General features: G+C 45.9%; 2 protein-coding genes across 2 annotated transcripts; both read right to left on the reverse strand.

The window, feature by feature from the left end:
• Window positions 1-648: 648 nt before the first annotated feature.
• Window positions 649-5,524, reverse strand: LOC148047527 (uncharacterized). Its single transcript, XM_087708367.1, has 2 exons — window positions 4,317-5,524; window positions 649-3,476 (listed from the first exon to the last, which is right to left on the reverse strand). The coding sequence occupies exons 1-2, from the start codon at window positions 4,985-4,987 to the stop codon at window positions 3,452-3,454; spliced, it is 696 nt and encodes a 231-aa protein (XP_087564493.1). The 5' UTR covers window positions 4,988-5,524; the 3' UTR covers window positions 649-3,451.
• Window positions 5,525-15,830: 10,306 nt separating this feature from the next.
• On the reverse strand, window positions 15,831-19,012 carry LOC148047528 (uncharacterized). The gene has a single exon (XM_087708365.1). It carries the CDS (start codon window positions 18,331-18,333, stop codon window positions 16,294-16,296), a length of 2,040 nt encoding a protein of 679 aa, XP_087564491.1. The 5' UTR covers window positions 18,334-19,012; the 3' UTR covers window positions 15,831-16,293.
• Window positions 19,013-27,325: the final 8,313 nt, after the last annotated feature.

The following is a 27,325-nucleotide window of genomic DNA, read 5'->3' on the forward strand; positions in this document are numbered from 1 at the left end:
ACACGTTCAGTCTCATCAATGTGAAGGCAGCAATTAAACAAGTTGAACTTCCCACAGACCCTCCTTCCCTTGCGTGGAGGTAATCAAGAGCCAATCGATTTTGGTACACTGCAGTACAGAGTTTGCCAGTGGCACTGGGGAGGATATTCAAAGATTTATCAATCCTCTCCCCAGCCAAGTCCAATACTGCCTGCAAATCATTTCACATTCCACCTAAACACAACCCCAAAACAAACAAAAACAGCACAAAAATGTCTCCAAAAACAGCCTGGAAATGGCCTGAAAAACTGATGGAAGCGTTTGGGATTATGAGCGCACAGAAATGAATCCCTTTGTGAGCCCGAGCTCTTCCCAAGAAGCTTCCATAGGGAGCACAGCCACTTCTTAAGAGATTCCTCGCCATGGTTTGAAACTGCTGGTTGGTTGGAGAAGGCTGAAGGAATTGCGGATTCTACAGATTTGGAGTGAACAGATTCGATGTGTGATGAACCGGACTTTGAAGGGAAGTTGGTTGTCGCTGGGAAATGGACTTGCCATATCCAACTGGAAAACTATTTGGACTGGACTGTGGTGAAAATGGAGAGACAACAGAGGTTTATGATTTTGAGGAATAAGACACAATAGTTGTTTTATTGTTCTCAGCCAAAATATTAAGAAAAAGTTTTATTCGTAAGAATCAAACAAAGATATTTCATCCCGGATAGATCATAGACAATGATTATGGTAAATAAAAAGCCATTCTGGACTTTATACAAATTAAATGCAAAACTAAATTGTTAATGCGATTTTAATTTTGCTGTTTATTCACCTGTTAACCACTTTGCCTCTCTGTGTAGTAGATTGATGAAAGTCAAATTGTTTGTAAATAGAGGCAGAACTTTATAAATTTTGGGCCTGCTTCACAAGGGGAGGTAACTAATATTGGTCCGACATATGTATGAATACTCAAGGGGAGGGGATAGTATATGTAAATCTGTTTTTGCACATTTTTTTGCTTTCTTTTTAAACCTTGTGTCTATTTTTGCTTTGCTTTAAAAGCTTTGTGGGGGTTTTGGGAGTTTTATTTACATTAATTTTCTGAATAATTTTCCCCCCGAAAAATCCACAAGGAAGTTCATGTGGCTGCTCTTTACCTATCTTCTAAACAGCCACTAAATTCATGGAAACGTTGCATTATAGGCTTGGAATGGACCTCAGAGGTCTTCTGGTCCAACCTGCTCTTCAAGGCAGGACACTTAAACCATCCCTCTCAAATGGTCGTCCAGCCCACTCTATTCCACTGATTAATTGCTCTGACAAAAAAAATATATCTTCTAGTTTGGGCCTTATTTTAACTAGCTTCCACCTATTACTTCTTATCCTGCCATCTGGTGCCCTAGAGAGTAAGTCAATCTGCTCTTCTTTGTGTCAGATGCATAAGTACTTGAAAACAGCTATCTTGTCCCCCTTGGTTGCTCTTCTGTGCACATTTTCCAGTGTCTCAACATTTTTATATCATGGTGACCAGCACTCAACTATGTATTCTAAGTGTTGTATTGTATAAAGCAATTCTATATTTTCTTGTTGTCTTGACATTATTCCTCTCTTGATGCAACCTAGGACTAAATTGGCTGTTATAGGCAACTGCAGCACAAGGCTGGCCAAGAGGTACTTGTCCACTTATCAGGCACCCCAGGGATACATGGCCTGCCCTTTTGGAGATCTCCCAGAGGCAGACACCATTTTCATTGCACCTGCAATTCCTTAACACAGTCTACAAAGTGTTAAGGTAGCAAAACAGAACAATTCGTCCCACTCCCAGTGACCAAGAAGCAGGCACCATATTGACACAGGCAGCCATGGCAAAACGACAGCTTCTTCCACAAGTTCACTGCATGGCCTACGGATGAATCCCGGTCAAAATAATGGTTGTTTCCATAAAGCAGTCACACAGCCCAGAGATACATGCCCTGGCCTCTTTCCCCACATGAGATTCAGAGATCTTCAAAAGGTATGCAGGAGGCTGTGATGCCTGGTAGGGTGGGAGTCAGGCCTAAGGACTGCAGGGATCCAGTAGAAGTGGAGATCCTGTTTGTGTTTGGGGGGGGGAGGTCTATGGAACCATGTGGGGAGCCTATGGGGGACAACTGACCTATTAGGACCTGTGAGGAAGGGAAAGGGCTAGGAGGACCCAAGGGTGGGATTCTCCAAACTCTGAAGTAGCCACTGTTGAGCTTAACAATTTGCACATTCATGTGACGGCTTCATCAGGAAGAGCAAGCGGTGAAGTTAATTCAGCAAAATGATCAGCCAGTATTCAGATGAGGCCAATATTCAGTGTTCTCACCTACACCCTCAGCGGGAGTTCAGAAATGAAATTCAAACCTTCTCCAAACTCATCAACTTTTGCCTCATATATATTTAGTTGTATGCAATAAGGAAGGGGTGTCAAAGTCAAGGCCCAGGATCAGATGCGGGTCGCAGGGTGGTTAAATCCGGCCAGCAGGGCTGTCGTGAAACCACGGACTGGTACGTGGTGCCTCTGCCAGCATTTGCACTGGCAGAGGATTGCAGGAGGCCATTGCAACTAAAAATGGAGGTTGCGGGGGACGCAGGAGAACCTCCCGAGCTCCGTTTTCATTGATAGAGGGTTGCAGGAGGCCACAGCACCTGAAAATGGCGCTCGAAATCCCATTTTTGTTGGCAAAGCACTCGGGCTACCACAGGTGCCCCCAACAGAAGTGACGTCAAGATAGCTATGCCCCCCTATCCACTTCCACCACAGCCCTCCACCCAGGTCAAACAGAACCATGATGCAGTCCTCAATGAAATCTAGTTTGACAAGCCTGCGATAAGGAGTCATTTTGGCCAAAAGTACTATCCACAGACTGGCCATTTGAAAGGCACTCCCATGTGAGTCCTCTGGTGTTTCACTAGGTTCGAATTAAAATGAAAACTTTTTCCTAAATAGGGCATTCCATGTTTTTCATGTGACCTCCAGTGTATCACCATGTTAGAATTCTAACTGAAACTTTTGCCACAAAGAGGACAATGATACGGTTTCTCCTCTGTGTGTCCTCTGGTGTTTAACCAGACTGGAATTCTTGGTGAAACGTTTCCCACAGTCAGCACATTCAAAAGCATTCTCTCCTGTGTGTATCATCTGGTGATTTGTGAGCTGTAATTTTGTAATGAAACCTCTTCCACAGTCAAGATATTCAAAGGGTTTCTCTCCCATTTGAGACCTCTGATGTTTCATCAAGTTAGAATTCTGAGTGAAACTTTTGCCACAAGCGGGACACTCATACGGTTTCGCTCCTATATGAGTTCTCTGGTGACTCATGAGGTAGAATTTTTTAATGAAACATTCCCCACAATATGGACAAAGATATGATTTCTATCCTGTGTGAGTCCTCTGGTGTTGCACCAGGTGGAAATTAGAACTGAAACTTGTCCCACAAATCGGACACTCCTACGGTTTCTCTCCTGTGTGAGTCCTCTGGTGTACCACCAGGCTGGAATTATAACTAAAACTTTTCCCACAAACAGGACATTCAAAGGGTTTCTCTCCAGTGTGAGTCCTCTGGTGTGTCACTAGGTCGGAATTCCAACGGAAACTTTTCCCACAAAGAGGACATTCAAAAGGTTTCTCTCCCGTGTGAGACCTCTGGTGTACCACCAGATGGGAATTGCGACTGAAACTTTTCCCACAAACAGGACATTCAAAGGGTTTCTCTCCTGTGTGAGTCCTCTGGTGTGTCACCAGGTTGGACCTGTTACTGAAACCTTTCCCACAGTCAGGACATTCAAAGGGTTTCTCTCCTGTGTGAGTCCTCTGGTGTGACACTAGGTCGGAATTCTGACTGAAACCTTTCCCACAAAGAGGACATTCAAAGGGTTTCTCTCCTGTGTGAGTCCTCTGGTGTCTCAACATCGTGTACTTGTCACTAAAACCTTTCCCACAGTCAGGACATTCAAAGGGTTTCTCTCCTGTGTGTGTCCTATGGTGTATCACTAGTTTGGACCTGTTACTGAAACCTTTCCCACAGTCAGGACATTCAAAGGGTTTCTCTCCTGTGTGAGTCGTCTGGTGCATCACTAGGCGGAAATTCTGACTGAAACCTTTCCCACAGTCAGGACATTCAAAGGGTTTCTCTCCTGTGTGAGTCCTCTGGTGTTGCACTAGGCTGGAACTGTTACTGAAACTTTTCCCACAATCAGGACATTCGAAAGGTTTCTCTCCTGTGTGAGTCCTCTGGTGTTGCACTAGGTCGGAATTCTGATTGAAACTTTTCCCACAGTCAGGACATTCAAAGGGTTTCTCTCCCGTGTGAGACCTCTGGTGTACCACCAGCTGGGAATTGCGACTGAAACTTTTCCCACAAACAGGACATTCAAAGGGATTCTCTCCTGTGTGAGTCCTCTGGTGTGTCACCAGGTTGGACCTGTTACTGAAACCTTTCCCACAGTCAGGACATTCAAAGGGTTTCTCTCCTGTGTGAGTCCTCTGGTGAATCACTAGGCTGCAATTCTGACTGAAAGCTTTCCCACAGTCAGGACATTCGAAAGGTTTCTCTCCTGTGTGAGTCCTCTGGTGTTTCACCAGGCTGGAATTATAACTAAAACTTTTCCCACAGATAGGACATTCAAAGGGTTTCTCTCCCATGTGAATCCTCTGGTGTACCACCAGAGGGGAGTTCCTGCTGAAACTTTTCCCACAAAAAGGACATTCAAATGGTTTCTCTCCTGTGTGAGTCCTCTGGTGCATCACCAGGTTGGACCTCTTACTGAAACTTTTCCCACAATCAGGACATTCGAAAGGTTTCTCTCCTGTGTGAATCCTTTGGTGTATAACTAGGTGGGAATTGTGACTGAAACCTTTCCCACAGTCAGGACATTCAAAAGGTTTCTCTCCTGTGTGAGTCCTCTGGTGCATCACCAGGTTGGAATTCTTGCTGAAACATTTCCCACGATCAGAACATTCATATGATTTCTTTTTTGTGTGCATCCTCTAATATATTACCAGGCTGGAGATCAGACTGAAACTTTTCTCACAGTAAGGATTCTCCCTGGTAGGATTTCTCTAATGTATCACCAAGTTGCCAAGCTCACTTCCTTGGGAGCACATGTAGGGCTCCTCCCCTATGTGGCTCCTTCCATGAACCAACCACAAGGAGCAGTTCTGACTAAAGCTTTGGCCACATTAATATTGCTGTTCTCCAATGTGGATCATTTCGTGCACACTCAGTTGTGATTTGAAATACGAATTTTGCCCACAATAGCCACATCTGTGGACCTGCAAAAGGGGATCATGTGACTGTAAAACAGGGCAACTGTCATAAATGTGAGTTAGCTGCCAAGGATTCAAAGACAGATCATGTGACCATGGGCTTCTGCAATAGTCATAAGTGTGAAAAATGTTCATCAGTCAGGTTTTTCAGTGGCACTGTCACTTTGAATAGTTACTAAATGAACTGTTATAAGTCGAGGACTACCTGTAATGTATCCTTGTGTTCTGCATATCCTACATTTTCCAGTTCGAAATCTCTTCTTGATTACCTGCTGGGGAAGAAGGAGAATTTTGTGGGTTTCTGAAGGAAACGGAAATGTTTTGATTTCTGGCTTCATTGATTTTCCTTTTTAACGTTGCTTGTTATTCTCAGTTGTCCGGAGTTCTCTTATTGGCATCCTCTTTGCCTGTAAGATTCAAAGTAATTGCTTATAAAATGGTTGCAGAAGATATACATATTTTAAAAAAATACCATATACATTAAAGGTAAAAAGGAAATAGCCCACTAAAATAACCTTAATTATGATTTATTTGACACATTGAAGATTACAGAGACCCAAGTTCACATTTGTATGCAACCATGAAATTCTCTGGTTGACTTGGGTCAATACAAATTCCTAGAATAGCAATTATTGAATAGAATCGCTGTAATTAAGATGACTACAGTATATGACAGAATAATAGAGTGGGAAGGGACCTTAAAGGTCTTCTAGTCCACCCCTCTGCTCTACCATTTCAGAAGTGGCCGTCAAATCTCTTTTTGAAAGTTACAACACCCAAAACCTCTGAAGGCAAGCTATTCCATTGGTTGATTGCTGCAATCGGTAGGATTTTTTTTTAGTATATTTTTATTATTTTTAAATTTAAAACAATGCAGTACCGCAAAGTCAAAGTGAACATACATTCACATTATATAGCCGTGTTGGGGGGAGATGCCATCTGTAGAACATATAAAATTTTTCTTTATACGACGTAGCCAATGTTAGTTTCCGATTAAGTATCCAAAGTTTTTACCACTTAGCCAATTCCCCATTATAATCAAATTTTTTCACCCAGGACACCATAATTTCTTTGACATGTTCCTCCTCTAGCTTATGTTCCAAGAAAAATCTATATAACACTTTGATCAACCTGTTTTCTGTCTGCATCAAAGGTTTATCTAATATTGTGTAATCTTTGGTAATACCTTCCTTCTTCCTATCCTGTGCAAACTTGGTTGTATCTGTAAATAAGACCACCATTCTACTTGGAATTTTCTTTTTAGTTATAGGTTGCATCTCTCTTTGGTTAGTTTCCATCCATCTTTTCTTTTGGTACTTTGGAAAATAAATGGACGTCTTTGTCTTCATAGGAGCCCCTCAAATATTGGAACACTGTTGTCATATCTCCCCTAGTCCTTCTCACTAGACTAGACATGCCCAATTCCTATAACCATTCTTTGTACGTTTTAACCTCCAGCACCCTAATTAGCAAAAATACATTTTCTGTTTTAGACTTTACAAATACTTGTAAGTGATACTCCATTGAAACAATTGCAGATGGAGATCTCTGAGTTTATACTACAAGGGATGAAACCAAGAATTACATATAAATTATTCCAACACACTAAGGAAAGAGGAGGTGGGTTTACCAGATTGCTGCTTCGATCCTTGGAAGAGGCGCCAGAGTCTCTCTGCGCGTCACTCTCCCCTCTCGTCTTCCGTGAGTGTTTCGGAAGAAGTTCCTCTGTGCTCCTTTTCCCCCATCCTTTCTAGCAATTCAGTACTCGATGGTTTTAACGATGGTTTAACTTTAAGGTCAACTGGAGAGGCCGCAATTTCACTGTTGGCTCTTGAGTCACAGATGCTGCCATCTCCTGACAAGAGGCTGAAAAACAGGCTTGTCCTATCTAACAATGGCATTGGTCAGATCCTCTCACTGATTATGTGCTATCAGTCATGTTCAGACTCCTAGCAACCTATATTTGCAGCTCAGCCAAGTAAAATATAATAAGTACTGAAAAACTGCCATCACTCTGGTCCTTCTCTCTGTTACCCAATTCCTACAACTGTTCATCGTCCTGTTCCCTACATGACTTTGTTCTTCTTCTCTGCACTCTTTCTGCAGCCTAAACACTTTTGTATTCTGGTGACCAAAACTGGATGCAGGATTCAAAGTGTAGCCTTACTTCAGTAAAACACAATACTAACACTTAATATGATCTTGATACTATCCCTGTGATGCTGCAGAGGAGGACTGAATTGACTTTTTCGGCAATTACAGCGCACTGTGATTGTTTCTAGGTCCCTGACACAATTTCTGCTCTTGAGCCAAGTGCAACCTCTTCTATAGATGTGCATTTAGATTTTCTTGCCTAAGTATAAGTTCCTCACCACTGAATTGCATTTTACTGGAAAGGGCCCAGTGCTCACATCTGTCAAGATCCTTCTGTATCTTGGGCTTATCCTCTAAAGCAGTGAGGGCAGACCTTTTCAGGGACATGACCCGGAGCAGAAGCTGCCAAGTGTGCATGCAAGCGCCGGGAAATGAACTTCCTGTTTTTGACACACGTATGTTCACCAGCCAGCTTGTCTTCCAGTTACTGGCGTGCATTTGTGCACAACAATCAGCTGCCCATTGCACATGCGGACAACGGAAACCAGAAGACCAGCTTTTCCAGTTTCCGGGACTGCCACACACGTTAAGAAAAGCTGAAATCCAGAAGAAGAATGAGCGATGCTGCATGTGCCAGCCGACATGGTTCTGCATTCGCGCACGTGTGCTATAGGTTCGCTATCACTGGTTTAAAGCATTGGCTGTTCCCTGCAACTGGATGTCACCTGCAAATTTGATGAGTTCTCTTCCAATCTCTTCATCTAAGTCATGTTTGAACAAACTGGATATTCTAGCACTCAAGCTGCTGTCCCAAAGATGCTTTTCCAAACCCACGTTTTGCAGGAGTAGAGTTTCAAACTTTTACCACCAATGTGTCAACAGAAATCCTGAGAACTGCGTACTTCTCCCAAGCCTTGTCTTTCTGAGACTCCAAACAGTAGGATCTTCAGTGCAGTGTCAATTAGCAACCAAATAGAGGTGCCAACAGGTACAGAGATGAAAATAAGTAACACCTGATTGAAACTTCCCTAAGCACCAAACAGATAAATATGTTGCTGCCAATCAAACAGGAAGGAAACACTGTACCTTATGCCTTTCCCTTGATTTTCAAGATCCCTCTTGAATCTGTTTTTGAAAAAATTATTGCAAATGCTGATAGCAGTTAGGAAAGAAGCTTACATGAAATGCCCTCAGTTAGGTTGGCATTGTGATGTAGAGCTTTGTTGTGGTGTCCTATGTCTCCTGTGCCTAATTCCATTTTAAACTTGAGGGACATGTAACTCTGTTGATGCAAAGGGGGTGTAGAAAGATAGCCCCCACCCTCTCCTAGAAAAATGAAATCTAGGAAATATTAAAAAGGCAGAATATTATACCTCCCTGGATAAGAAAAGGAGAAACAGCCCCCACCTTTGTTAATAGCCCCAGAAAGACAAAAGACATCTCATCTGCAACACAAACCATCTTCAGCTCCAGGGTGATGGAATTGCCCAAAGCCCCTTCGTTACCACCACACAGCAAGACTCAACCCTGTTTTTCGGCTTCCTATCAAGAGATGGCAGCATTTGTAACAGGAAAGCCAACAGTACAATTGCGGCGTCTGAGGCTGAATTTAAAGGAGATAAAACCATCGAGTACTGCATGGCTAGAAAGGATGGGAGCAGGCGAGAAGCCCAGAGGAACTTCCTCTTCTGAAACAGTCACGGGGTGGATTTCAATTTTTGTAAAGCTAAAGGCTCTGTGGGCGTGGCTAGATGGGTCACTCACGCGCACTCAGTCGTATGGCCCCCCCCCACCTAGCCACACCCACAGAACCGGCGAATATTTCTGTTTTCTCAGCTGGAAGGCTGGCAAAGAAGCCTCGTTTTCCCGCTGCCGCAGCTGCTTCTCTCTCAGCACCAAAAAATCCATGCCCCCCCTAACACACACATCGCACAAAGCAGGTAGACACACCCTCCCCATCTAGCTGCTTTCTGTAGCCGGTACCAATGTTCCCTCTAATTTTTTTTCAGTGTGAGCAGAAAAGTATAGTGTTTGAGCGGCATATTTTCATGCCTGAGCACCTGAATTTTTTTCAGATGTCACCTAAGGCAACAACAAAATCAGTACTATTTGAAACTCAAAGTTATGTTTATTCAAGGTACCCGCTTAATTAAAAGTGTTATATAATATCAGTATCACTTAACAACGCTCCTGCTTAGCAACCAAAATGTTGGCTCAGAAAGTCTGGCATTTGAGGCACGCAAGTCTTAAAGCTGTTGTTACAAGAACCTTGCACCCCTAACCCTTTAGGGGGGAAAAAACTCAGGGGTCTTCAAACGTGACACCTTTAAGACTTGTGGACTTCAACTCCCAGAATTCCTCCCTGAGGGGAATTATATATTTGGACTGTTTCATAGTTACATTAGAGAACTACATTGTTAGAACTTAGCACAAAAGATACCTTTTATCTGAAAATCCAAATAAACCTGCTATTATCCCAGAGCACTAATGTCATTTTCCCCAATCTGTTTTACAATCTGTATTAAAATAGATAGAAATATTTTCACTAAATTTTATAGATCTATATTTCAGGAACCTATCAGAAGTTAGGGCAAGATAAGAGTGGAAGAATGAATTTTGTTGCAGGTCATGGGGATTTTTTCAGCATCTTAAAAGTGGAGTGCATGTGCATTGAACTAGCAATACCCATTTAATAACAAAAGGAAATGGCTGAATTAAATTTGGTAAAGTTGCAAGCGAGCTGTATAAAGCTTGTGGTTTTTAAAATCATAGAATCAGAAGGGATACTGGAGGTCTTCTAGTCCAGCCCCTTGTCCAAGGCAGGAGTCTTTATATCATCTGAGACAAATGGCCGTCCAGTCTTTTGAAAACCTGTAGCAAATGAATTAAGATTCCATTGATTTTAATTGTTCTTACTGTCAGATTTCTCCTTATTTCCAGCTTGAGTCTCCTTCTGACAAGTTTCCATTGCTTCTTGTCCTGTCCTTAGGTGCTATTGCTGCCACCACCTCCTCCTCCTCCTCCTCCTCCTCCTCCAACAGCACCAACACATTTGCTGCCCAGTGCTGCGGCTGAGATGAAGCCGCTAAAGCTCCCGCTGGCGCCCCCGCAGCGTTGGGCAGAAATCCGGCAATGCTGTTGGAGGAGGAGGAGGCGAACCAGCCTGCCACCGCCAGCCCCGCCGCTCTTCCCGCCCTCTTCCCAGCCCCGCAGTCCAGTGGTCGCAGAAGAAACAGCCCCGGGTCTCCGCTGCCGCTCCCCGCATTTTCTGGACGGGGTCTCGCAGGAAGGAATCCCCTCTCCAAGGGATCCCCGTCCAGAAAATGCGGGGAGCGGCAGCAGAGACCCAGGGCTGTTTCTGCTGCGACTGCTGGACTGTGGGGCTGGGAAGGGGGCGGGAAGAGCGGTGGGGCTGGCGGTGGCAGGCTGGTTCGCCTTCTCCTCCTCCAACAGGCAACAGCATTGCCGGATCCAGTTGTAGCCGCCTGCAAAGGACTTCCACACGTTTCCTTTACATAAATCTCTGCGTGGCAGATAGAAACTGCTGCGCGGGGTTTTCTTGCAAGGTGCGCGGCCACGCAGCCGCGCACCTTAGAGATAACAGTGGCCGGGACGCCTCTCAAGCATGCGTCAAAGCACAGCAAAGACTCGCAAAAGGACGCAGCTTCTATCCTGCACTAAGGCTCCAGCTATCCCGTTGCCCTGTTATTCCTCCCCCGCCCCCACGAGAGGAGGAGGAGGAGGGTCTCTGGAGCCTCAGCGCACGAGAGAAACGGCCCCGTACATCATTTCACACCACATTTGCGTGTAAGGCAGCGTTAGCTGCCCGCTTGCGCCCTCCGCGCTCGGCTTAGGAGCTGCGGGACACGGCAAGGCTGGGGCCTTGATGCAGGAGAGAAGCCACGTTCTTTTGCGTCCTGCTAGGATCCTCCTTAAGCAAGCAGCCAGTGGCTCCGCTGGCATCTTTGCTGCCCTTTGGCACTGGCTTAAGGGGGGGGTCATCTCCCTGCTCCTGCGTGCACCCTCCCGGCTTTCCCACAGCCAGCCACCCCCTTGCGAGAGGAGGAGGGGGAGGAGGGCCAACCGAAAGGAAGCCTCCGCCACAGCTGCCAATCAATTTCCAAAAAGAAGAGAGCACAGAGGAGCTGTAACTGCCGGAACCCACCCCTGGTCCAAAGCTTCTCCGCCATTCTTAGCATCCAGAAGCTGCTGGGGAGGAGAGGGGCATACAGGGCTCTTAAAACCAGATGTGAAGCAGCAGCAGTTAGCGATAACTTTTCAGATACTTTGTGCTGAGTTTTCAAGCCTGCATTAAAACACATCTCATGCCAAGAACTATGTCACTTGCTGTTTTCTGGTGTGGGAGGCTTGGAACATGACTGTAAGTCAGTGTTCCATCCTCCTCCCCCTCCTTGTCTCCAGTTGGTTGCCTACCTGTTCCCTGCAGGGTATAAGAAGGGAGGGGAGTATCGACTGTTAAAATGTTTTTATTTTTCATTTTCATACAGTCACATATATACTGTGCATAACCGGGGCCATACAACATTAAACAATAATCACAGCAATTCCTCTTGTCAACAATACCCCCAGAAATATAAATAAAATGAAACTCAAACTCAAATAGAAACCCAATATACCTCTTCCACTCTCCATACACGAGCCGAGGTGGTGCAGTGGTTAGGGTGCAGTACTGCAGGCCACTTCAGCTGACTGTTATCTGCAGTTCAGGGGTTCTAATCTCACCAGCTCAAGATTGACTCAGCCTTCCATCCTTCCAGGGTGGGTGAAATGAGGACCCAGACTGTGGGGGCGATATGCTGACTCTGTAAACCGCTTAGAGAGGGCTGAAAGCCCTATGAAGCGGTATATAAGTCTAACTGCTACACCTCTTTCTTCCGCCCCCCTCCAACTTACTATCTTCCCTCCATCTTTCCCCTCTACCCTACATCCCCTCCCACTCTACCACTCCTCTCTCCCAGTCCACTCCATCCCTTCCTTCTCACCTTCCCTGCCATCCTCTCTCCAGCCCTCTCTACCTCAGTGGAGTATCATGGGAAATACTGAGGGAACAGTGATGTAGGCCACTGCCAGAGTTTTTAGTTTTAGTTTTATTAAACATTTATAGGCTGCCCTTTTCCCTGAGGGGACTCAGGGCGGCTTACAATAATAGGGGAGGGGAGTGCAGGACAGAACACAAAAAGAAAATGTGAGTAAAAATAATTGGCAGTAAAAACACAACATTCATTCAACATTCGGGAGGGGCGAGAGTAAAATCTTATCCCCAGGCCTGACGGGATAGCCAGATCTTGAGGGCTGTGCGGAAGGCCTGGATGGTGGTGAGGGTGCAGATCTCCACGGGGAGATTGTTCCATAGCGTTGGGGCTGCAACTGAGAAGGCTCTCCTCCGCGTAGTCGCCAGTCGGCACTGACTGGCGGATGGAATTCGGAGGAGACCTACTCTATGCGATCTGATGGGACGGAGGGAGGTAATCGGCAGAAGGCGGTCTCTCAAATAGCCAGATCCACTACCATGGAGCGCTTTATGAATGGTAAGTAGGACCTTGAAGTGCACCCGGAGATCAACAGGTAGCCAGCGCAGCTCACGGAGGATAGTTGTTATGTGGGCGAACCGTGGTGCGCCCACAATCACTCGCGCGGCTGCATTCTGGACCAGCTGAAGTCGCCGGATTCTCTTCAAGGGCAGCCCCATGTAGAGCACATTGCAGTATTCCAGCCTAGAGATCACAAGGGCTCGAGTGACTGTTGTGAGGGCCTCCCGGTTCAGGTAGGGCCGCAAATGGCGCACCAGGCGAACCTGGGCAAATGCCCCCCTGGTCACAGCTGACAAGTGATGGTCGAAACTCAGCTGTGGGTCCAGGAGGACTCCCAAGTTGCGGACCCTGTCTGAGGGGTATAAATTTTGACCCCCCAGCCTGAGTGATGGAACATCGGCCAAATTATTGGGAGGAAAACACAACAGCCACTCGGTCTTGTCCGGGTTGAGTACCAGTTTGCTAGCTCTCATCCAGTCTTTAACAGCCTCAAGACCACGGTTCATCACGTCCACCGCTTCATTGAGTTGGCACGGGGCGGACAGATACAACTGTGTATCGTCCGCGTATTGATGGTATTTTATCCCGTGCCTCCGAATGATCTCGCCCAGTGGTTTCATGTATATGTTACATAGCAGGGGGGATAAGACCGAACCCTGCGGCACCCCATAAGTTAGGGGCCTCGGGGACGATCTCTGCCCCCCCACCAACACCGACTGCGACCTGTCCGAGAGGTAGGAGGAGAACCACTGCAAAACAGTGCCGCCCACCCCCACCTCCCGCAGTTGTCGCAGAAGGATACCATGGTCGATGGTATCGAAAGCCGCTGAGAGGTCAAGGAGAACCAGGATGGACGCGTGGCCTCCATCTCTGGCTCTCCAGAGATCATCGGTCAATGCGACCAAAGCGGTTTCTGTGCTGTAACCAGGCCTGAAGCCGGACTGGAAGGGGTCAAGATAGTTAGCTTCCTCCAAGGTACGCTGAAGCTGGAAGGCCACCACCTTCTCAACAACCTTCCCCACAAAGGGGAGGTTGGAGACTGGATCCAAGTGGGGGGGGGACCTGTCCCTAGTGGCAGTCTTTCCAGCGCAGGACGATGGGGCTTTCCAGTTAGATATATGCCCCAAGGAGTCTGAGGCCCTTGGACATGTACAGCTGGCCCACATTACATCAGTCCAGGATGCAGGACAAGACATGGGACCCACCGGAGAATAGTGGTGGAGTTCATTGGCAGCTGGTGGTTTGGGACCCTGCTAGTGACATCGATTCTGTCTGGCAGCTATTTGACGTGGTGGCGGGAGAGTTGCCTGTCTGAAGGTTATGATGATGGGGGATGGAGTTTTTCCACCGAGCCTGGCAGTCAAACAATGGTGCTGCTTTGGGAGCGGTTTGGTGAGGCCATGTTTGAGACGTTGGTCCTGGCAGCGTGGGGAGTTGAAGGGCGGAGGCAACAGCCACACTGAGGGCCCTGTTGCAGTTCAGTCAAGCCAGCGGGTCCACCCACCCAGTTCTGCCTGGCCAGCCTGAAACTCCGGCTAGATGACAGTCATGGCAGATCTCAGGAGACCCAAGTGGTGAGGGGACCTGGGACCAGGCCCCTCCTTGACAGAGTTTGGCAGAAGCTCTGGCCAAAACCAAGGTGAGGCAACAAGACTTTTTAATAGTAGAAAACAATGGATGCCCCCTCGGCAGGGCAGCCCACCTCTGGCACGGCAGTGACCAGTGCCTAGGGGAGCTCATCAGATCCCATTGATTCCAGGGTGGCCTCTGGGCAAAGGTGGGATTCAGCCAGTTCGGATCAGTTTCGGCAAGCCAGTTGTTAAAATTCTCCGCGGTTCAGTGAACCGGCTAATCCCACAATTGGCTGGTCCCACCACCACACATTTTTGGGGCCTGAAAAACAGCTAAAAATGCCCCACAAAACCCTTTCAGAAACAGCTTGAAAATGGCCTGGAAGTGGCAAAAAAATGGTCCAAAAACCAGCCCTGAAAATGTCTAAAAATGGCCCAAAACGGCCCCCAAAACGTCCCAGAAACAGGCCGAAAAAGAGCCAAAACCCACCCCAGAAAACAGCCTGGAAATGGCCAGAAAACAGCCAAACATCCCAAAATACAGCACACAAAATGGCTATGAACAGCCCCAAAATTGGCCAAAAACCACCCTGGAAACACCCTGAAAAACAGCCCCAAATATTGCCCAAAATACAATCTGACAACAGTCTGAAAATGGCCCAAAAATGGGCTGGTAAATGGCCCAGAAATTGTCCAAATATTTTCCCCAAAGCAGCCCCCCAAATGGCCCCAAACCAGCCAGTAAATGGCCTGAAAATGGCCCCAAAACACTCTAGAAACTGCCTAAGAACAACCCCAAAACTGGGCCAAAAACAATCCATAACAGGCCAGAAAATGCCCCAAAAGGGCCTGAAAAATGGCCAAAAACAGCCAAAAGAAAGGCCCCAAAACAGCCCATAAATGGCCTGTAAAATATACCCCAGGAACTGCCTAAAAACAACCACAAAACAAACAAAAACAGCACAAAAATGTGTGAAAAACTAATGGAAGCGTTTGGGATTATGAGCACACAGAAATGAATCCCTTTGTGAGCTTGAGCTCCTCCCAAGAAGCTTCCAGTAGTTCCACTCGGGCTTCCACAGGGGCCAACACAAGTGACGTCAAGATAGCTATGCCCTCCTGTCCACTTCCACCACAGCCCTCCACCCAGGTCAAACAGAACCATGATGCAGCCCTCAATGAAATCTAGTTTGACAACCCTGCGATAAGGAGTCATTTTGGCCAAAAGTATTATCCACAGACTGGCCATTTGAAAGCCCCTCCCATGTGAGTCCTCTGGTGTTTCACTAGGTTCGAATTGAAATGAAAACTTTTTCCGTGTTTTTCATGTGACCTCCGGTGTATCACCATGTTGGAATTCTGACTGAAACTTTTGCCACAAAGAGGACACTGATACGGTTTCTCCTACGTGTCCTCTGGTGTTTAACCAAACTGGAATTCTTGGTGAAACGTTTCTCACAGTCAGCACATTCAAAAGCATTCTCTTCTGTGTGTATCATCTGGTGATTTGTGAGCTGTAATTTTGTAATGAAACCTTTTCCACAGTCAAGACATTCAAAGGGGTTCTCTCCCGTGTGAGACCTCTGATGTTTCATTAAGCTAAATTCTGAGTGAAACTTTTGCCACAAAAAGTACACTCATTCGGTTTCGCTCCTATAAGGGTTCTCTCGTGACTCATGAGGTACAATTTTGTAATGAAATATTCCCCACAATATGGACAAGGATATGATTTCTCTCCTGTGTGAGTCCTCTGGTGTCGCACCAGGTGGAAATTGGAACTGAAACTTGTCCCACAAATCGGACACTCCTACGGTTTCTCTCCTGTGTGAGTCCTCTGGTGTACCACCAGCTGGGAATTGCGACTGAAACTTTTCCCACAGTCAGGACATTCAAAGGGTTTCTCTCCTGTGTGAGTCCTCTGGTGTACCACCAGCTGGGAATTGCAACTGAAACTTTTCCCACAAACAGGACATTCAAAGGGTTTCTCTCCTGTGTGAGACCTCTGGTGTACCACCAGCTGGGAATTGCAACTGAAACTTTTCCCACAAACAGGACATTCAAAGGGTTTCTCTCCTGTGTGAGTCCTCTGGTGTACCACCAGCTGGGAATTGCAACTGAAACTTTTCCCACAAACAGGACATTCAAAGGGTTTCTCTCCTGTGTGAGACCTCTGGTGTACCACCAGCTGGGAATTGCAACTGAAACTTTTCCCACAGTCAGGACATTCAAAGGGTTTCTCTCCTGTGTGAGTCCTCTGGTGTACCACCAGCTGGGAATTGCAACTGAAACTTTTCCCACAAACAGGACATTCAAAGGGTTTCTCTCCTGTGTGAGACCTCTGGTGTACCACCAGCTGGGAATTGCAACTGAAACTTTTCCCACAAACAGGACATTCAAAGGGTTTCTCTCCTGTGTGAGACCTCTGGTGTACCACCAGCTGGGAATTGCGACTGAAACTTTTCCCACAGTCAGGACATTCAAAGGGTTTCTCTCCTGTGTGAGTCCTCTGGTGTACCACCAGCTGGGAATTGCAACTGAAACTTTTCCCACAAACAGGACATTCAAAGGGTTTCTCTCCTGTGTGAGACCTCTGGTGTACCACCAGCTGGGAATTGCAACTGAAACTTTTCCCACAAACAGGACATAAAAAGGGTTTCTCTCCTGTGTGAGTCCTCTGGTGTACCACCAGCTGGGAATTGCGACTGAAACTTTTCCCACAGTCAGGACATTCAAAGGGTTTCTCTCCTGTGTGAGTCCTCTGGTGTACCACCAGCTGGGAATTGCGACTGAAACTTTTCCCACAGTCAGGACATTCAAAGGGTTTCTCTCCTGTGTGAGTCCTCTGGTGTACCACCAGCTGGGAATTGCAACTGAAACTTTTCCCACAAACAGGACATTCAAAGGGTTTCTCTCCTGTGTGAGTCCTCTGGTGTTTCACTAGGTGGGAATTCTGATTGAAACCTGTCCCACAGTCAGGGCATTCAAAGGGTTTCTCTCCTGTGTGAGTCCTCTGGTGTATCACTAGGTTGGAATTCTGACTAAAACTTTTCCCACAGTCAGGACATTCAAAGGGTTTCTCTCCTGTGTGAGCCCTCTGGTGTATCACTAGGTTGGCATTCTGACTGAAACCTTTCCCACAGACAGGACATTCATAGGGTTTCTCTCCTGTGTGAGTCCTCTGGTGTTTCACTAGGCTGGAATTCTGCCTGAAACATTTCCCACAGTCAGGACATTCAAAGGGTTTCTCTCCTGTGTGAGTCCTCTGGTGTATCACTAGGCTGGAATTCTGACTGAAACCTTTCCCACAGTCAGGACATTCAAAGGGTTTCTCTCCTGTGTGTGTCCTCTGGTGTACCTCTAGGTGGGAATTCTGACTGAAACCTTTCCCACAGTCAGGACATTCAAAGGGTTTCTCTCCTGTGTGAGTCCTCTGGTGTTGCACTACGTCGGAATTCTGATTGAAACTTTTCCCACAGTCAGGACATTCGAAAGGTTTCTCTCCTGTGTGAGTCCTCTGGTGTATCACTAGGCTGGAATAACGACTGAAACCTTTCCCACAGTCAGGACATTCAAAGGGTTTCTCTCCTGTGTGAGTCCTCTGGTGTATCACTAGGCTGGAATAACGACTGAAACCTTTCCCACAGTCAGGACATTCAAAGGGTTTCTCTCCTGTGTGTGTCCTCTGGTGTCTCAACAGGCTGGAATAATTACTGAAACCTTTCCCACAAACCGGACACTCGTACGGTTTCTCTCCTGTATGAGTCCTCTGGTGTATCACCAGTTTGGATCTGTTACTGAAACATTTCCCACAGTCAGAACATTCATATGATTCCTTTTTTGTGTGCATCGTCAAATATATTACCAGGCTGGAGTTCAGACTGAAACTTTTCTTACAATCAGGATTCACTCTGGTTTGAGTTCTCTAATGTATCAGCAAGTGGCAAAGCCTACTTCCTTGGGAGCACATGTAGGGCTCCTCCCCTATGTGGGTCCTTCCATGAACCAACCACAAGGAGCAGTTTTGACTAAAGCTTTGGCCAGATTAATATTGGTTTTCTCCAATGTGGATAATTTCGTGCACACTCAGTTGTGATTTGAAATACGCACTTTGCCCACAATAGTCACATATGTGGACCTGGAAAAGGGGATCACATGACCCTAGAACCGTCATAAATGTGAGTTAGCTGCCAAGGATTCAAATATAGATCACGTTACCATGAGGCTTCTGCAATAGTCATAAGTGTGAAAAATGGTCATCAGTCAGGTTTTTCAGTGGCCCTGTCACTTTGAATAGTTACTAAATGAACTGTTATAAGTCGAGGACTACCTGTAATGTATCCTTGTGTTCTGCATACTCTACTTTTTCCAGTTCGAAATCTCTTCCCGATTACCTGCTGGGGAAGAAGGAGAATTTTGTGGGTTTCTGTAGGAGATGGAAATGTTTTGATTTCTGGCTTGATTGACTTTCCTTTTTAACGTTACTTGTTATTCTCAGTTGTCCGGAGTTCTCTTATTGGCATCCTCTTTGCCTGTAAATTCAAAGAAATTGTTTATAAAATGGTTGCAGAAGATGTAAAAAAGAAAACTATATACATTAAAAGTAAAAAGGAACTATTCCACAATGCTAAAATAATCTTAGATTAATTATTATTTATTTGACATATTGAAGATTACGGAGATCCAAGTTCACATTTGTATGCAACCATGAAATTCTCTGGTTGACTTGGGTCAATACAAATTCTTAGAACAGCAATTATTGTCTAGAATCACTGTAATTAAGATGAATACAATATATAACAGAATAATAGAGTGGGACGGGACCTTAAAGGTCTTCTAGTCCATCCCTCTGCTCTACCATTTCAGAAGTGGCTGTCAAATCTCTTTTTGAAAGCTTCCAGTGTGGCAAAAGAAAGAGGCTTTTGCCCGCCCCGCCGCTATATCTGACATAGAGGCGTCCCAACTCTATGTCGGACGTAGGGGCGAAGCGGGCAAAGCTGCTTTTTAAAAAAAATGTTTTTATTAACAAACATGTAAAATACACAAACACAAAAATTAGACGTACACCACATTTATACAATACAGCACGAACAGGAACTTCCTGTTTTTTATAATAGCAATCATCAATCGATACCGCTCACCTTATATTATTTCCCCTTCTATTGTATTTCATTTAGATTTCACCATTCTTAAACCTCTTATTTTACTCATAACTATTATTTTTGAGTTTTGTTATATTCTTCCATTGATTTTTGTTTCTTTCCTCCATCCACCTATATCATTTATCCCATATCTGGTAGAATTCTGATTCTTCCCTTCCCTGGATTTCTTTAGTTAGTTTATCCATTTCGCCACAGTCCATAATCTTTCGTATTATTTCATCTTCATTTGGGATTAATTTGTTTTGCCCAGCCTCTGAGCAAAAGAAAGTGCCAGCCCGGCAGCAGAGACGGGTAAAAGACCCGCTTCTGCTGGCGGGCTGCCCCGACACAGAGAAAGAAAGCTGGCCAGCTGCCCTCCCTGCCTCTCCTACCCCCTTCTCTCTCTTCTCAAACAAACTCTCTCTCAAATTGAGAGTTTGTTTGAGTGAAGAAACAAACACACGCACACACACACACACACAAACACACACACAAACACACACAAAAACACACATATTACTTTAAAAATTACATTAATTTTGAATTCCTCCCCCTCCCTCCGACCCACATACCTTTTCCAACTATTTCACAATCACCAAGGATTTCAACTCTGCTCTTGCCTGCCATCATGAAAATGTAAAAATACAAAAGGAAAAAGGCAAGTGCTGCTGAGCTCAGGCTGGGTTAGCTGCTGCCAGAGTCCCCAATGGATGACTCTGCTTAAGTGTTTAAAAAAGCCTTTTCTTTTTAGTTATAGGTTGCTTCTTTCTTTGGTTAGTTTCCATCCATCGATTCTTTTGGTACTTTGGAAAATAAATGGACGTCTTTGTCTTCATAGGAGCCCCTTAAATATTGGAACACTGTTGTTATGTCTCCGCTAGTCCTTCTCATTAGACTAGAAATGCCCAATGTAGGTTTTAACCTCCAGCACCCTAATTACCCAAAATACATTTTCTGTTTTAGACTTTACAAATACTTGTAAGTGATACTCCATTTAAACAATTGCAGATGGAGATATCTGAGTTTATATTACAAGGGATGAAACCAAGAATTACGTATAAATTATTCCAAGACGTTAAGGAAAGAGGAGGTTGGTTTACCAGATTGCTGCTTCGATCCTTGGAAGAGGCGCCAGAGCCTCTCTGCATGTCACTCTCCCCTCTCGTCTTCCGTGTTTCGGAAGAAGTTCCTCGGTGCTCCTTTTTCCCCATCCTTTCTAGCAATTCAGTACTCGATGGTTTTAACTCCTTTAAGGTCAACTGGAGAGGCCGCAATTTCACTGTTGGCTCTTCAGTCACAGATGCTGCCATCTCCTGACAGGAGGCTGAAAAACAGGCTTGTCCTATCTAACAATGCCATTGGCCAGATCCTCTCACTGATTATGTGCTATCAGTCATGTTCAGACTCCTAGCAACCTATATTTGCAGCTGAGTGACGAGAAATATGTACTGAAAAACTGCTATCACTCAGGTCCTTCTCTCTGTTACCCAATTCCTACAACTGTTCATCGTATGTTTTACCCTCCTGTTCCCTACATGACTTTGTTCTTCTTCTCTGCACTCTTTTTGCAGCCTAAACACTTTTGTATTCTGGTGACCAAAACTGGATGCAGGATTCAAAGTGTAGCCTTACTACAGTATAACACAATACTAACACTTTATATGATCTTGATACCATCCCTGTGATGCTGCAGAGCAGGACTGAATTGACTTTTTCGGCAATTACAGCGCACTGCGATTGTTTCTAGGTCCCTGACACAATTTCTGCTCTTGAGCCAAGTACAACCTCTTCTATAGATGTGCATTTAGATTTTCTTGCCTAAGTGTAAGTTTCTCACCACTGAATTGCATTTTACTGGAAAGGGCCCAGGGCTCACATGTGTCAAGATCCTTCTGTATCTTGGGCTTATCCTCTAAAGCAGTGAGGGCAGACCTTTTCAGAGACGTGACCCGGAACAGAAGGTGCCAAGTGGGCATACAAGCACTGGGAAATGAACATCCCGTTTCTGACACACCCATGTGCACCAGCCAGCTTTTCTTCCGGTTACTGGCGTGCATGCGTGCACAACAATCAGCTGACCATTTCACATGCCACAATAGAAACCAGAAGACCAGCACTTCCAGTTTCCGGAACTGCCACACACGTTAAGAAAAGCTGATTGTCACAAGTGCACGTGTGCCAGAAATCCAGAAGAGGAATGGGCGATGCTGCATGTGCCAGCCGACATGGTTCCGCATTTGCACATGTGCTATAGGTTCGCCATCACTGGTTTGAAGCATTGGCTGTTCCCTGCAACTGAATGTCACCTGCAAATTTGATGATGAGTTCTCTTCCAATCTCTTCATCTAAGTCATGTTTGAACAAACTGGATATTCTAGCACTCAAGCTGCTGTCCCAAAGATGCTTTTCAAAACCCACGTTTTGCAGGAGTAGAGTTCCAAACTTTTACCACCAAGGTATAAACAGAAATCCTGAGGACTGTGTGCTTCTCCCAAGGCTTGTCTTTGTGAGATTCCAAACAGTAGGGAGCTTCAGTGCAGTGTCAATTAGCAACCAAATAGAGGTGCCAACAGGTACAGAGATGAAAATAAGTAACAGCTGATTGAAACTTCCCTAAGCACCAAACAGGTAAATATGTTGCTGCCAATCAAGCACGAAGAAAACACTGTACCTTATGCCTTCCCCTTGATTTTCAAGTTCCCTTTTGAATCTGTTTTTGAAAAAATTATTGCAAATGCTGGTAGCAGTTAGGAAAGAAGCTTACATGAAATGCCCTCAGTTAGGTTGGCATTGTGATGTAGAGCTTTGTTGTGGTGTCCCATGTCTCCTGTGCCTAATTCCATTTTAAACTTGGGGAACATGTAATTCTGTTGATGCAAAGGGGGTGTAGAAAGATATCACCCACCCTCTCCTAGAAAAATGAAATGTAGGAAATATTAAAAAGACAGAATATTATACCTCCCTGGATGAGAAAAGGAGAAACATGCTCTTGGAAAGCAGCCCCCACCTTTGTTAATAGCCCCAGAAAGACAAAAGACATCTCATCTGCAACACAAACGACCTTCAGCTCCAGGGTGATGGGATTAGCCCTCCTCATTCAGATCCAAACAAGGACAAAGTCTTTAAGCCATAATAGGAATTGCCCAAAGCCCCACACAGCAAGACTCAACCCTGTTTTTCGGCCTCCTATCAAGAGATGGCAGCATTTGTAACTGGAAAGCCAACAGTACAATTGCGTCGTCTGAGGCTGAGTTTAAAGGAGATAAGAGCCAAGGTGGCGCAGTGGTTAAATGCAGCACTGCAGGCTACTGCTAGATCAGCAGGTCAGCGGTTCAAATCTCACCGGCTCAGGGTTGACTCAGCCTTCCATCCTTCCGAGGTGGGTAAAATGAGGACCCAGATTGTTGGGGGAAATATGCTGACTCTCTGTAAACCGCTTAGAGAGGCCTGAAAGCCCTATGAAGCGGTATATAAGTCTACTGCTATTGCTATATTGCTATAAAACCATCGAGAACTGCATGGCTAGAAAGGATGGGAGCAGGCGAGAAGCCCAGAGGAACTTCCTCTTCTGAAACAGTCCCAGGGTGGATTTCAATTTTTTTAAATCTAAAGGGTCTGTGGGCGTGGCTAGATGGGGGCACTCACGCGCACTCAGTCGTATTCCCCCCCTCCTAGCCACGCCCACAGAACCGGCGAATATTTCTGTTTTCTCAGCTGGAAGGCTGGCAAAGGAGCCTCGCTTTCCCGCTGCCGCAGCTGCTTCTCTCTCAGCGCCGAACGATCCATGCCCCCCCCCAACACACACATCGCACAAAGCAGGTAGACACCCCCTCCCCATCTAGCTGCTTTCTGTAGCCACGGCTGCCAATCAATTTCCAAAAAGAAGAGAGCACAGAGGAGCTGTGACTGCCGGAACCCACCCCTGGTCCAAAGCTTCTCCGCCATTCTCAGCACCCAGAAGCTGCTGGGGAGGAGAGTTCCTTCGCGCCCTTCGGAGTTTCTCGCACACAGGACAGGCGCGACCTGGGAGACACAGGGAAACTCCGCAGGGCGCGAAGGAACGAGCGCGGCAGCGGCGGCGCTGGGAAGGTGCTGCCCCCGGAGCCCAAGGGTGGGCTGGCTAGCGAGCGGGCGCCTTTCCCTGTGTCTCCCAAGTCGCGCCCCGCCCGTCCTGTGTGCGATAAACTCCGCAGGGCGCGAAGATCTTCTAACCCCATCCTCCAGCAGGGAGCCAGAAGGGTGGGAGTAGTTGCACCTCTGGATCACAGTGGAAAAGGCTCTTCTTGATTCCACCCATCAGAATTCCTTAGCAGATGGCATCTGCCAATGGCCCCTTCCACTGGAACTAGTGGGGCAAGCTAGGTCCATTAGCAATAGCAATAGCAATAGCAATAGCAATAGCAGTAGACTTATATACCGCTTCATAGGGCTTTCAGGCCTCTCTAAGCGGTTTACAGAGAGTCAGCATATTGCCCCCAACAATCTGGGTCCTCATTTTACCCACCTCGGAAGGATGGAAGGCTGAGTCAACCCTGAGCCGGTGAGATTTGAACCGCTGAACTGCTGATCTAGCAGTAGCCTGCAGTGCTGCATTTAACCACTGCGCCACCTTGGCTCTTATAATTCCACAGACACCTTGGATGTATGCCATTATAGGGTCTTAATTGTAATACCTTGAATTGGACCCAGAAGCAAACTGGCACACATGCACTAATGTAACAGCAATCTTAAATGTGCCACCCTAGGGCGCCCCCAGAACTCTGCGCCGCTGCATTCTGCACTGGCTGTAGCTTCTGAATAATCTTCAAGCATAGCCTCATGCAGAGCACATTGCAGCAATCTAACTGAGAGGCTATCAAGGCAGGAGTGACTATGCGCAGGAGGGTCTCACAGGTCCAATACAGGCGCAACCGGTGTAAACATGAAGCGGTGCAAAAGCCCACCCAGCCACAACTACTGCCTGCATTTGAGCCTTAAAAAACTAAACCATTTTGTTCTTCATCTTAATGGTATAATTGAATGAGATTTGGGAGTAGGTTATTTCCAAGATGTGTGGTTGGGCTGGTGAAGAAAGTGTGAGGCTCAAGAGCTAACATAAAAAGAAAACAGGACCATATTTCCCTGGCAAGATTCTTGCAAAATTTACTTGCAAAATTTTAGAAAGGCTCCTTATGTGAAGATTTTAAAAAGGTGAACTGGACCTCTATTAGGGAGGGGAGTAGAAGATCAGAGGTAACCATTTGGATCCCTTTTCAAAAGGGAATAAATATTATCAGCAGTTCAGTTAGTAAATTGTAGTTAACAGCATTTTGGCATGAAAAGTGGTCTTTAGATTAGAGATTGCAGCTTCTATAGAATAAAGTTAGCATACTTAAAGTGAAATAGGCTTTGGTTATGTTTAGGTTGCATTAGCTAAAATGTGCCAATACCGTCCTTGTTGGTAAGAATTGTTGTCATGTTAGAAGAATGACTAAGGCTGACAGCCTAATCTACTCTGTGTTAAATAAATAAAATGGATGGATGGAAACGAAAGAATACAGAAAAGGTTGGTGAGGCATTTAGTGGATGAGAATGGTGGCTGTTTAGTAAGAAAATCTGTTTGGAATGTGCATATATATATTCATATGTGGCCATAGCAAAATAATAAATAGAAATAAAAAAGCATGACTGATTTTTACTGTTTTTGATGAAAGTGAGAGGATTAGTGAAGGCTTGGTGCAGCAAGGATCCCACTATCTTACTATTTTATTTTTCTTTATGTACACTGAGAGCATATTCACCAAAGACAAATTCCTTGTGTGTTCAATCACACTTGGTTAATAAACTATTCTATTCTATTTTACTCTACTCTACTCATTTCTATTTCAAATCTAACAAGGAGTTTAGCTTCTCTCTCTTGAAAATGTAAGCTAGAATAAGGCATTATAATGCAAGCTAGCCTTAACTTTCAAACAGTTCATTTAGTGACCAAAGTTACAATGGCATTGAAAAAAGTGTCCGATGACCATTTTCACACTTAGCGACCATTTTCACATTTAGCTACCGTTGCAGCATCCTCATGGTCACGTGATCAAAATTTTGATGGGGTCATGTTTGACAAAATATAAAATTTTTAATCAAGGCCCCCCCCCCCCCCCCGGTCAATGGTGTCCCTCTTTACCAATCTGAAAATCTGGTCAACTTAGGCATACAGGGCTGTTAAAACCAGATGTGAAGCAGCAGCAACTACCGATAACTTTGCAGTTACTTTGTGTTGAGTTTACAAGCCAGCATTAAAACACATCTCATGCCAAGAACTGTGTCACTTGCTGTTTTCTGGTGCGGGAGGCTTGGAACGTGACTGTAAGTCAGTGTTCCCTCCTCCCCCCCCTTTTCTCAAGCTGTTTGCCTACCTGTTCCCTGCATGGTATAAAAAGGCAGGGGAGTATCATGGGAAATGCTGAGGGAACAGTGATAGAGGCCATTGCCGGAGTGGCAGTGGACCTGTTCCTACTGGCAGTCCATCCAGCGCAGGACGATGGGGCTTCCCAGATAGATATATGCCCCAAGGAGTGTGAAGCCCTCAGGCATGTATAGCTGGCCCACATGGCATCAGTCCAGGATGCAGGACAAGAGATGGGACCCACCGGAGAATGGTGGTGGAGTTCATTGGCAGCTGGTGGTTTGGGACCCTGCTACTGACATCAAATCTGTCTGGCAGCTATTTAACGCAGTGGCGGGAGAGGAGCCTGTCTGAAGGTGATGATGATGGGGGGGAGGGGGGGAGTTTTTCCACCGAGACTGGCAGTCAAACAATGATACTGCTTTTGGAGTGATTTGGTGAGGCTATTTTTGCAACGTTGGTCCTGGCAGCATGGGGAATTGAAGGGTGGGAGGCAGCAGCCACACCGAGGCCCCTGTTGAAGTTCAGTCAAGCCAGTGGGTCCACCCACCCAATTCTGCTTGGCCCGCCTGAAACTCCGGCTAGATGATGGTCATGGCAGATCTCAGGAGACCCAAGTGGTGAGGGGACCTGGGACCAGGCCCCTCCTTGACAGAGTTTGGCAGAAGCACTGGCCAAAACCATGGTGAGGCAACAAGACTTTTTAATAGTAGACACCAATGGATGCCCCCTCAGCAGGGCAGCCCACTTCTGGCACGGCAGTGACCAGTGCCTAGGTGAGATCATCAGATCCCATTGAGTCCAGGGTGGCCTATGGGCAGAGGTGGGATTCAGCCAGTTCGGATCAGTTGGGGCAAGCCAGTTGTTAAAATTCTGCCCGGTTCAGTGAACCGGCTAATCCCACCATTGGCTGGTCCCCCCCCCACATTTTTGGGGCCTGAAAAACAGTTAAAAATGCCCCCCAAAACCCACTCAGAAACAGCTTGGAAATGGCCTGGAAATGGCAAAAAAATGGTCCAAAAAACAGCCCTGAAAATGTCTAAAAATGGCCAAAAACAGCCCCAAAACCATCCCAGAAACAGGCCGAAAAAGAGCCAAAACCCACCCTAGAAAACAACCTGGAAATGGCCCAGAAAATGGCCAAACATCCCAAAATACAGCACACAAAATGGCTGTGAACAGCCCAAAAATGGGCCAAAAACCACCCTGGACATACCCTGAAAAACAGCCCCAAATATCGCCCAAAATACAATCTGACAACAGTCTGAAAATGGCCCAAAATGGGCTGGTAAATGGCCCAGAAATTGTCCAAATATTCC

The sequence above is a fragment of the Thamnophis sirtalis genome, unplaced genomic scaffold (genome assembly GCF_051295495.1).
Source record: "Thamnophis sirtalis isolate CommonGarterSnake01/CBP01778 unplaced genomic scaffold, rThaSir2_p1.2 scaffold_3, whole genome shotgun sequence".
Lineage (NCBI taxonomy): Eukaryota > Metazoa > Chordata > Lepidosauria > Squamata > Natricidae > Thamnophis > Thamnophis sirtalis.

Excerpts from the sequence above, each read along its gene's own strand:
- LOC148047527 (XM_087708367.1), bottom strand. The coding sequence starts at position 4,987 with ATGCACACAAAAAAGAAATCATATGAATGTTCTGATCGTGGGAAATGT. Across the intron at positions 3,477-4,316 it reads CAGCTGGTGGTACACCAGAG|GACTCACACAGGAGAGAAAC; the intron begins GTCTCACACGGG and ends GGTACACCAGAG.
- LOC148047528 (XM_087708365.1), bottom strand. The coding sequence starts at position 18,333 with ATGCACACAAAAAAGGAATCATATGAATGTTCTGACTGTGGGAAATGT.